Genomic DNA, 12726 nt, shown 5'->3' on the forward strand with positions numbered 1-12726 from the left:
GCCCTTTGGTCCTTCTATCATCATGATAGGCGAAGAAAGAGACATGTCAAAGCTTTTTATCTTACATTCATCAAGACACTTGCAAGAACACCAGTATAAGGAGAAAACAATAATTTATACTGGATGAGAAGAAAATGCTGATTGGTTGGAAAATGGACTCTGATTGATAAAGGCATTGCATAGAGAATGCACCAGCAGATGGTGATTGATGGTTAACTGACAAGCATAGTTTGAAATTTAAACCAGGCAGCTTGATTCTGCATTATTGCCCTGTGCTTGAATCAGTGAATCACTGTCACTTATTTTGTTCAGGTGAAACAGGCACAATGTGTGTACATGTTCTTTCTGTCAGCAAAGAACAGATCTTCTGTATTAATATATTTAGCTTCCAATAGACACAAATGCACCACACTGCAAGCCCGACTAACAATCAGCATTCTCTTCTCATACAGTATAAATTGTTGTTTTCCTCTCGTACTGGTATTCTTGTGAAATATCCTGATGTGTGCAAGACACAAAACTTCAACATATCTTTTTTCCAGCAATACTCAAGTTCTGTACTACCAAATGATTATTTGTCATGATAAGGTTCATTGGTTCTGTACAGTGTCTAGGCAGGGCTCAATGGGCATGGAAGTGCCATGGCTTGGTATAGGTGCATGACGGGCCATTCAGGGATGGGTGGAGTGCCATAGATTGGAAAAGGGGGTATGAAGGTCCATGGGGGCTTGGATGGGAATACAGTTTGGTATGGGAGCATGAGGCAGCACGGATGGGGCATGTGGAGTGTGTGGCAGTGAGGGGATGTGAGGGCTGAGGACCGCAGGGCCTTTGCATTTCTATATTATTTGGGATTAAGTCCCGTATCACTGAAGCAGGCCTTTCAAACAACCTACATCGCACCCGGCATATTGTGACTGCCTCCGAACTTCTTCCCAAGTCAGCGGGCCTGACTCCAGCCTGCACCCAGTCCTCGTCTCCCGGCAATGATGAACCCATATTCATGGGCAATTTCTCACAAGGCAGGGGGGCCAGGTGTTTTCTCAACTCCTGCTACCTGCCGTGATGATGAAAATTCGGGTCATGGACACTAAATGCTGCTGCCAGTTTACATTTATGGCAGTATTAGCTCAGGTGATAAATTTCACTATATAGCTGTACATCTGCTAGCCATGTGCTTCCCTTAAATCATCTTAATTCAGAAGCTATGAAAATAAAACTGGCCAATTATGCTCATGAATTTTCTTCATAGTGCTTCAACACAGTAAGTAAAGCATTTAGATGAATTTGATGTCCAGCTGTATCTTGAAAGACACATATTAAAGAAATGAGCAACTCTGCCAAGCAGCCATAGGATTAATACTTGCTCATTGATTCCAACCCAGATGGGTTGGTAACATCTGTGGTATCAAAATTTCTTTTTCAACTGGTGACAGTGTGTGCACCAAAAGAAAGAAGATAATGTGAAGAAATGTTTTGGCAGGAATTTGTCTGATGCCATAGTTTGCAAAATAAGTGAATTGTGCAACTGGAAGATTCCCTTTCACCCTCCCAGAGTTAATGCTTGCTGGCATCACACCACACCACACTCCCCCCCCCCCCCCCCCCCCACACACACAAAAAAGTCCTTTTGCTTTACAGTGAAGAATTAAGAGACTTTGCTTATCAAATGTGTGAAATGTGCTTTTAAAAATAAGTCCTGTTGTGCAAAATTAAACTCAATGATGATTCCTGATATCCACTATGATACCAGTGAATTTTCATTCACAAAATAAGTATCCTTGCAAAAATGTAACAAAAACAATATTATTTAATTGGACAATTGCACTATGGTTGGTACTCCCAAAGAGCATTGGAAACTGCAGCAGCTACTAAGGATAAGCGAGTAAATTCATTTTAGATGTAAAATAGCAAAAAGGGCATTTAATTTTACCCAGGAAGCCCACAGCTGTCCCTACTCATATTGATTTCACTGTGTGCACAGCTCTGCCAGAAATAAATGCATCTTGCTCAGTTAGAATGAATAAGAGTCCCTCTATACTTCTCTTCCTGTCACATCACTGTGATGAATACCGACTGAAATAACAAGTGACATGCCAAGTGGCCACAACTGTGGAATGAAAGTTCTTTTTATTTTTCATCACTGAGCAGGGCGGGTGGCTGGTGCAAGGGGTGCTGTTTGATTAGTGATGTTAGTTTCTGCCTCTGATCTATATCAGCGACTAATTATCTAAATCCCTGAAAAGGAGTAGTGCAAGTGTGCATCATTATTCCTGATGGTGTAGGGAGCCTTGTGTGCACTGAAACTCCAAGATATCAGAATATGAACGAATGCACACATTATAACTGGACTGCAGTCCTGTGAGAGTGACTTTAAATGAAAAGGATGCTGGAGTTAAATTGTGAACTCACATTTTACTGCCAGTGGGTTGTTCTGGCATAAGGACCACCTTGAATAAATGTTCTTTCCTCTTGAATCATTTATAGTTGCAGTATTCGCGAAAGAACTGAGCCCCCTTGAATTGTGTCTTATTTGGATACACTGAAGGAATGCTACAATGTTGGAACTGCCATCTTTCAAATGAGAACTTCGTTCATTCGATTCATTCCTGGGTTGAATAGATACCAGGAGAATGTTTCCACTTGTGGGGGAGATTAGAACCAAGGGGCACAGTTTAAGAGTAAGAGTTTGCCCTTTTTTGATGGATATGAGGAGAATTTGTTTCTCTCAGATGTTGTCAGGAGGGCAGTGAATCTGGGTCATTGAATTGGTCAAGGCTGAATTAAGCAAAGTTTTGATAGATAAGAGTTGACTCAACAGTTATGGGAAGCAGACAGTAAAGTGAAATTCAGACATAACCAGATCAGCCATGATCTTATTGAATGGTGGAGCAAGTAGAAGGACCAAAGGATCGACTCCGCTCTTTTGCCCTATGTTCCTAAATTAAACTGAGGCCCCATCTGCCACTTAAGATGGATGTAAAAACTCCCCTGGCACTTTTTGAGGGAGAGCAAAGGAGATCTCCTGGTGTCCTGGCCAATAGTTATGCCTCAACTAATATCACTAAGGTAAACAGATTTACTGGTTACCGGTTGGGACCTTGTTGTGTGAAAAGTAGCTGCCACACTTTATACATTACAACAGTGACTTCCCTTCAACAAAGTAATTCTTTAGCTATTAAGTGTTTCAGGGCATCCATGGTTCATGAATGAACCTTTGTGAATGCAAATCCCTCTCTCCCCTTTTACAACACTGTGGTGGTTACTTACAACACCAGAACAGCATGTATGCTTGCTTTATGCCATAATGAGGAGTGGTAGGATTTTGAGGAAAATGTGTTATCCTGCCAGTCCTGCTCCAAGCCTGGCACCATGATGGCGTATAGAGAACATGGAAGGAGTTTCTGTTGGGATTCAGCAATTCAGCTCAAAAGAGGTGGAAATGAGTTCCATTTAGCTTTCTTGCCCTACTATAAGTACATTAGGATGGAAATGTCTTGCAGTGTTTTTTTTATTATAGAGCAATAATTGTTTAATATTTAATTTTCCAAATATTTCAGTGCAAACACTAAAACCGATTCAGAGTGGGTGGTCAGAGGTGTAAACCAAGTAGAATGTGTCCAAATGTTGACAGTCAGTATAAACATAATGCTTTAGTTGTATTATTTAGTCCTTGCCTTTATGAAACTATTATTTTTCTTTCAGAGTATAGGAATGTGTGAGATGACTTCCGGGTGCGGCTATGCAGAGCTAGGTTGCATATTCGGTAGCTCACGCTTGGAACGGACTTTTGGGCTCCTTTACAGGGCCCCCACGGCATTTGTTTGACATTTCCCAGTGTGGCAAGAGGACTGCAACACTCCCCTGACGGTGTCCCCCAGGAGTGTTGTGTCTTTTGGCTGCCAGGTAATGAGGATGCTTAGGGAATTCGGGGACTTTTCGGGGTACAAGCTCAATATGGGGAAGAGCGAGCTGTTCGTAGTTCAGCTAGGGGACCAGGAGAGGGGGATTGGCGAGCTCCCACTAAAAAGGGCGGAGAGGAGTTTCAGATATTTGGGGGTCCAGGTGGCCAGGAGCTGGGGGGCCCTGCATAGGCTTAACTTTACAAGGCTTGTGGAGCAAATGGAGGAGGAGTTCAAGAGGTGGGATGCGTTGCCGCTGTCCCTGGCGGGTAGGATGCAGTCAATCAAAATGACGGTGCTCCCAAGGTTTTTGTTCCTGTTCCAGTGCCTCCCCGTTTATCCCGAAGGCTTTTTTCAGGCGGGTTAACAGGACTATAATGGGGCTTGTGTGGGCGCGAGGGACTCCGAGGGTGAGAAGGGTGTTCCTGGAGCGGAGTAGAGATAGGGGGGGGCTGGCGCTGCCCAACCTCTGTGGGTACTACTGGGCCGCCAATGCGACAATGGTGCGCAAGTGGGTGATGGAGGGGGAGGGGGCTGCATGGAAGAGGCTGGAGACGGCGTCCTGTGTGGGTACGAGTCTGGGGGCGCTGGCAACGGCGCCGCTGCCGCTCCCTCCAAGGAGGTATACCACGAGCCCGGTGGTGGTGGCGTCCCTCAAAATTTGGGGGCAGTGGAGGCGGCATAGGGGGGGAAGTTAGGGCCTCGGCGTGGACCTCATTACGGGGGAACCACCGGTTCACCCCAGGAAGAACAGGTGGAGGGTTTTCGGGGTGGCACAGGGCAGGCATACGAAAGTTAGGGGACCTGTTTGTGGACGGGAAGTTTGCGAGCTTGGGTGAGCTGGAGGAGAAGTACGGGCTCCCCCCGGGAAACACCTTCAGGTACTTACAAGTAAGGGCGTTTGCCAGACGGCAGGTGGTGGAATTCCCACGGCTACTGCCACACAGTACAGGACAGGGTGCTCTCGGGGGGGTGGGTGGGATTGGGGAAGATCTCGGAAACTTACCAGGTGATGCAGGAGGAGGAGGAGGCCTTGGTGGTGGAGTTGAAAGGTAAGTGGGAGGAGGAGTTGGGAGAGGAGATCGAAGAGGGGACGTGGGCAGATGCCCTAGGGAGGGTGAACTCTTCCTCTTCATGCGCGAGGCTCAGCCTCATACAGTTTAAGGTGCTGCACAGGGCACACATGACCGGGACAAGGATGAGCAGGTTCTTTGGGGGTGAGGACAGGTGTGTTAGGTGCTCAGGGAGACCAGCAAATCACACCCATATGTTCTGGGCATGCCCAGCGCTGGAGGAATTTTGGAAGGGCGTAGCGAGGACGGTGTCGAGGGTGGTAGGATCCAGGGTCAAACCGGGCTGGGGGCTCGCAATATTTGGGGTGGCAGATGAGCCGGGAGTGCAGGAGGCGAAAGAGGCTGGAATTCTGGCCTTTGCGTCCCTGGTAGCCCGGCGGAGGATTCTCCTTCAGTGGAAAGATACGAGGCCCCCAAGTGTGGAATCCTGGATCAGCGATATGGCAGGGTTCATTAAATTGGAGAGGGTGAAATTCACCTTGAGAGGGTCGGTACAAGGGTTCTTTAGGCGGTGGCAACCGTTCTTAGACTTTCTGGCAGAACGCTAGACATTGGTCAATGGCAGCAGCAGCTCGGGGGGTGGGGGGGGAGGGGGGTTTACTTTATTTTTGTTTATGTTATTTACACTGGAAGGGTCTGAGGGGGTGTATACACCTGTTGTCTTAAGTCGGGGTGTTAATGTTAATTTATTATTTAGGTACGGCGGGGAGGGGTTTGGGGGGTTGCTTTTTTAGATTGTGTTTTGTACTTACTCCTGTTGGGTTCTTTTTTCTTTCTCATTTTGTTATTGATATTTTATGAAAACCTTTAATAAAAATTATTTTTTAAAAAAAGGAATGTGTGAGATGACATTAGAACTATTCTGTTCTTGATTATTTCCTAGTTTGTTGGACACAAACTATGATAACTCTCTTAGATGACCTGTGAAGGAACTTCAATGACAAGACAGTAAACTATCATCAGAAAGACCCAAAGAAAATCCAGTTTGATCTATTGGTGATGGGATTCTTCTCAGCATAATGGTTGAACAGTCCAAAACAAAGACTCCATAGTTTACTTATTATAAGCGACTCCTGGAAAGGCTACTATCACCGGAGGGACATGGCCATGTTGGATTATCAGTAGCATTATTCTTGCATAAATCAGTAGATATAATTGCCAGCTATTAGTTGCCTGGAAAGCAATTTAAAATCTGTGAGTGCCTTCATCAGATTTTTCACATGGGATATAAAAATGTCTTGCAGAGTATAGATTATTGACTTTGTGAATTTGATTTTGAAGTATCAATTGAAATTATAATTTAATCAGTGCAATTTAGCAACCATTTTTATACAGTGAATGAGTGAAATTCATGAGCAGAATGACTTGATCAGAGTACATTAGAAGACATTTTTGCAAAATAATCCCAGTTTGTGGATGATGTTTATTGGGATTCAACCCAGAGAAAATATTTTGTTAAGATTTACCAATGGGCTGAAGTGCAAATGTTGACATGAACTTTTGCAGGCTATCGGAAGGACTTTTAGCAGAAGATCTTCTCTTTTGCTAAAGAAGGATTAGGAACCACAGATGTTTCCATCTGAACAGTATCATGCCTTAGTTAGAAGCATCTTTCCCCAAATATGTGGCAGTCAAACAAAGGAAATACTTCCGATGGATATACTTGAATTAATAAGCAAGAAGATCGTTATAAAAGGGGCCAGTAGGTCTTTAAAGACAATGAGGTTGAAACCGCAAATAAATTGCAGTAGAATCATAGGGACACAGCCAAGTTGAGGTTGGGGAATATAAAAGTTGTTTTCGGAACTCACCTTGGCATTCATCAGAACAAGAAGGAAAATAACTCGAAGCAAAAAGAGGTATGTTTTCAGTAATACTAAAAAAATCCTAATTGTATTCAACAGGACATGCTAACTGGTAATTTGACTTATTTACTGTGGGAGAACGTGTGTAGAAAATGGCTGCTGTATTTGCCCCAAAACAGAACCAGACTAAAAGATCTTTAAAAATGGGACAATTTTCTTGACTTACAGATTTTAAGTCACTACATTTCAAATAGTAATTAATTGGCTGTGAAGGACTTTGGGCCATGCCTAGGACATAATGAGCCACTAGATAAATGCAGATGTTTTCTTCCTTTGTTTTTTTATGTGCATCATAAATGATTGAGTCTGTGCCCATGCATAAAGAAAAGGCTCCTGCTGCCTCCAATCATCAGAACTTATTTTAGGATTGCAAGCAGGCACTGAGAACATGGATAGGCCAATCTTCTTTCTATGTAGACTGTTAACTACTTGACGACAGTACAGAATGCTGTTGTGCACAATATTGGTGCTAAACATTGTTGACATCTGTTGGAACTGTCATTGTTTTGAATGCAGCTTTAAAGTAAAATGAAATTTAGTTCTTAATGGTAATTCATGCCCTGTAGAATGAACAGGAACTCTCCGCAGTTAGGACAACAAATATTTAACAAAGCAACATCTACACTGCAACAACATGTATATGGAAGTAAAACACAAGATGCTATTGTGATTGTGATACATGGCATGCAGCTATTGACTGATAGTGAACAATACAAAAGTAGAAAAAGCAGTAGGTTAAAATCGAAGCTTACCAAAATGTACAATATTTACACTTACTGGAGTAATGTGTACTCTTATTAAGTACTGGTACTAAATTCATTGTCTTATTGGTCTGGACATTGTGGTGAAACCGTCAGCATTTACTGCCATTACTCTGTGAATTGGACAGCAACTCCTGATTTCCAAACATGTGCAATTAAACGCAGATGTCAAGAAAGTTGCTGTCAATGATTCTCCACTCCTCCAGAAGATGCACTACCAATATACCCTTGCAGATGAAAATCAATTAGATATTACAGATTTCATGTGAGTTCCCAATTATTGTGCTATTAGTATTGGTACAAAAATATGAGTAAATATTATGCCTCATTGAATAAGGCGTAATGGGCTTTTAACAATATACGAGTTCATAATTACTGAATAACTTCTCTGGCCCTGAGAAACTCATTTGAATAACGGGCAAGAGGAAGAAAAATAAACTATGGCCCAGATATTTCGTTACCTGAAGGGTCATACCTCGGGAGACCTCTTGGAAGTACTCAGGTAAGGACTGCATGGGCATTGCCTGGGAGGTTTCAACTTCTGTTGGGCAATTTCCCTGTGTCTGGAACCCTCTAAAACTCTGACTTAAAGTCTGTGACTTTGGATGGTCCGGACTCTCAGCAGAATAGTTATCGATGAAAGGTTAGGAGGTGTAAAACCAGTTCTAACACCGGGGTAACTGTGCTACTGACCCTCCAACCCCCCCCCCCCACCCCTCCCTCTCCCATGAGCTGTCAATCAATCTGTTTGACCACTCAACTACCCTCCTGACCCCCAGCATCTCCCACCCCTAGCTACATCCCACCCCTACAAATACCCCCGGCAACCAACTATCCTCCCACCACACCCCCGACCTCCCCTCCATCCCACGACTATTCCATATACCTGACTAGCTCCCCAGCCATCCCTCTGACGCTCCTGGACTAATCCCCAAACCCCTGACTACCTCCCCCCACCCCACTGTCCCCAACAGCCCAATGATTCCCTGACCACCCTCCCGTCCCCTAACTTTCTGGCCATCTGATTACCCTCCTGGCCCCACATGATTGCCCTGCTGCACCCCCCCCCCCCCCCCCCCCCCCCGGGACACCCAATTACCTTTCCGACTCCCTTAACCACCCTGACCACCCAGACTGCCCTTAAACCCCCAAACACCCATCTCTCCTAACCTGATATGCATAAGATTCCTGGATAATTGCTATACAATCCTGAAACCAATTCTGGAAGAGTCACATCCTCCCTCTCTACCGTATGGTTGAGAATGAATGGAACTATGACAAATTTGATTCTAAACTACAGAACATGGGTTTGGAAGGAGACTGTAGAGTCTAAAAACATAGAAAAGCAAAATACAAAATTATTCCATATTTAAAATAGAGTACAAGCCAATTACCAAATGGGCCATTCTACAAATTAACTGATGCAAGCCAGCTGGCTAAGTGTGAGCCAGGATTGGCAATGAAACTAAGTCTCTGGTTTAGTGGTTCACCCTACTACAATCTTAAAGAGGGTGTGGGGAGATAGACACGTAAAAGACAAAGCTATGATAGAGGTAACTTGAGGATTTAGTTTTCTACTAATTTGGCCTCTTTCAAACAGAAATATGTGAGAGGTGGAGCAGATTAACAAATGTTGAGGCTTAAAAATAGAAAAGGAAATGTCTTCCGCGAGTGACTGAATCAGCTCACGTTTGATCTGCTCAAATAGATCTTGGGCATGAAATTGGTTTTCACTGGTAGGCATGGAACGGGCTCATTGCCAATCGGCAGACCTCTTTATACCATGGCTGATTTTCTATTCCGTTGATTGCAGTGCAAAATAAAATGGGCCTTGTAAAGCAGGCTGCCAATTCACTATCAGGCTGCTTGGCACCACTTGGCGAGGCCCAATTTCAATGCCAATGCCCACCCCACCCCATCCTCCCAACCTATGTCTACTTCCAGTATATGCAAAATACTGCAATAAACAGACTGTCTTTATTTAATCTGATTACGGTTGTGTTACTTTCAGGTCTAAATGTAAAATGATGAAAATTTAAGTTAACCATAAATAAGCTTGCAATGTCAGCGTGACTCATGAGTGGAAAATAAAATGAGAGGCTTGGTGTTTGTACATTGAAATGAGACTGATAAAGCAGCATATGGACTTGATAAATCAAAGGCACAGTTTTAGTTGCATAAACTGACAGCTGAAGTAAGGTTAATGGAGACTGCCAGCACGTTGTCATGGAAACACTGACTGTTGGCACTGCACCATTTCATACCTTATCCAATACATTCCTGGTTGCTGGTAGTAGTCCAATGACTCTGATCGGTTGATGGAAAACCCCTGGTCCAGCTGAGCAGAGAGAAATCGGCAACTCAGTGGATTGCCATTGTGTCCCCATACCCAACAGACCCATGACGAGAGCAGCCTGCTACTTACTGGTACTGAGCTACAGATATCAGTCTGGTAGCATTTTGCCAACAAGCAAATTAACAAATATGGTCAAATTGCAGGTTTGGACAATCTCAATGTTGCATTACACACGTATAAATAACATGCAAATTTCACATGGCATACAGTCTCGATAATGCTGTAACAAGTTGCAGTTTTAAAGTGTTAAAACAATTGCAACCAAAGTCAATCACAACCATCAGACTGATTTGGCAGATTGCATACTTCACACCATCTTAATTTGATTCACCTGATTTCAGGCAAAACAATACCCATCAATCTGGTTCTGTTTAATTTAGCTTAACCCGAGTACGGTAAATAAGAGGGTTTTTAAAAAATACAAATAGTGGTCACAGTTTGATGTGTGGTAATGTGCTGCCTGATAAGTTATTTAGCTTCTTATACCAGCGTGCTGTTTAATGTTAAGCCATAATTCTGTTTACAGTTACTTTAAAAAAAAAGACATCTATGCACAGCATGCTGTTCCTTATATTTTAATCATCTCATAATATCTTTATTCTTGTGGTCATAAACCATCCTTCCCTGCATTGACTGCCTGGAGTGCATTGAACTAGTGCTTAAAGAGTTAAGGTACTTGTATCAAGTACAAACCTCTCATTGTTAGCACAACAGTGGGCCTCTCACTTCCTAACTTGCTGACCATGGCTTTGAGGTTCCAAAGCTATTTGTCACTCTAACTCACTTGCCACACTTGGGATTTGTTACACCAGTTCAAATATCAATGGTTAGGCAAAGAACATGCTTTTTCTATCATTAATTTTTCTTTAAGAGGGAATGCAAGAGATGATTGGACATAATTTTCTTGTCTCATTATAAGCATTTTTCTTACTGGTTAAATGCCCAGAACCTGCAGCCTAGGAAGTGTCACGCTATCAGCTTAAGAGAAATATACACCAAGTCCTGTAGTTCACTTGGGATGAGGATGTGGAAGACACCTCCAGTATATATTTCAACTTACTTTAAAGGTTGTTCAAAGCTTGATTATAATATCTAGTCAGTGACTTTAAAATATTCACAAAAATCTTAATTCATTTAACCATTCTGAACATTAAAAGATGATCTGTCAACTAAATAAATATTCTTGGATATAAATGAGCTGGGAAAATATATAACATAATAGAGAAAAATGGCAATGCACAACATGATTGGCATATTTTTTAGTCTTTAAATTTCAGGAATTCATATTATTTTGAAAAAATTATGATGCCCAATTTTGATCTGATTCATTGAGAAATAGTTAATATTTTGTAATATTACACATAATATTTCTGAGTCATTTTTGTTATCCTTTATGGCTCTTAAAAGCCTAAGACACAGAATGAGTTTATTTTGTTACTTTTCACTTATCACAAATGCAGGTCAGTTAGTAATTCCGAATAAAATGAGATCTTGTTGAATATCTTTAACCAGATACTTTACTCTAGTTTTATTTATTTGTTCTTACTGTTGCCGACACTTCCTGAAGTAGTCAATCACAATAAGAGGGCAAAATTATGACTACACCCACATGACTAAAATCCTTTGTTGCTTGGCTATTTATTCCAGACTGAAAATATCAGTTTAAGCCAAGACATTTGCAGGGTTTTGTTCATCTGCAAGAATGTTTTCATAGATTTATAAATGAAAAAAGGCATTTCTGATCATATGAAGATTTTCTGTATAAAATGTAATGCAATATGTTTTGTTGTACTTTGGTACATCTTACACATTACCAAAACAACCATTTTTTAATTCTGAGAAACTGCCCCAAGCTAAACCCATGCTCTGCATTTGATTGCCTTTCTTAACAGATGGAAGCCATTTCCTCTTGTCCACAGATGCCATCTGGTGGCAGTTTGGTTTGTGCAAGTGCTTTTTTAATAACTCCTCAAATGGCTATTAATGAATTTCGCAGTTAAATCTCCAGCAATTGGTTAATTCCCATTTGTCTTCCATATACTATTTAAAAGTTCCCACTTTTTAATGATCATCTAGAATAACCCTTTCAAATTTCACACTGGTGGTTTGGAAACAAAAGCTACAATTTTTTTTCTACGCTACTCGTGCTATTACTATTCCTGCACTAAATGATAAGGTGATATAACACATTGATTTAGAGCTATTCATGGCACATTTGTTTTGACAAATTCCATCCAAAAGGATAATCTAACTTTGATTTACAAATTGAGAGTTTAACATAGAAACCTTGTCATTTCACAAATTTGGAAAATTGTAAGTACAATAGCAGTTTCAGACAACTACAATTTTGAAGGTCTCATTTCTGCTATGTTAATTAATTCCATGAACTGTGCAGGGATTTTTTTCTGTCTTCGGTTGAGTGTGGCAAGACACAAAAAAAGTGTAATTTAGTATCTTTGTTTCAACCAATATCAGTAAATTATTACTTGAATGCTGTATTTGTCCTTTAAAACATTCTGACTGTAATTATTGTAACCAAGTTGTCAGATTTTTGGAGATACATTTAACATTGAATATCAAAACATATGAAATAATTATTTAAATTCTGAACTAGGTAAAAATCAATCATAATTTAGAAAGTGTAACCTAGCCCATAAGTTGGCTTGGAGGATCCAGAAGGCATGTACGTGAGAAAACAACTCCACACAACCAGGCATATCCTGTTAGAAACCTTAGCCATTGAGTGCCTGACCCCAAAAGAAATGACTG

The 12726-nt window shown here is 41.7% G+C and overlaps 1 protein-coding gene across 4 annotated transcripts in view; it reads right to left on the minus strand.

Moving 5' to 3' along the window:
* dclk1a (doublecortin-like kinase 1a) overlaps positions 1–12726 on the minus strand; it is a 514704-nt gene that overhangs the window by 19189 nt on the left and 482789 nt on the right. The window contains exon 18 of one of the 4 annotated variants that reach the window (XM_072477022.1): positions 9866–9939. The exons of the other annotated variants lie outside the window; for them this stretch is intronic. Coding sequence (XP_072333123.1) covers positions 9866–9939 — 74 coding nt within the window. The remainder of the gene's footprint in view (positions 1–9865; positions 9940–12726) is intronic. 4 annotated transcript variants of the gene reach the window in all.

Source organism: Scyliorhinus torazame, chromosome 15 (genome assembly GCF_047496885.1).
Source record: "Scyliorhinus torazame isolate Kashiwa2021f chromosome 15, sScyTor2.1, whole genome shotgun sequence".
Taxonomy (NCBI): domain Eukaryota; kingdom Metazoa; phylum Chordata; class Chondrichthyes; order Carcharhiniformes; family Scyliorhinidae; genus Scyliorhinus; species Scyliorhinus torazame.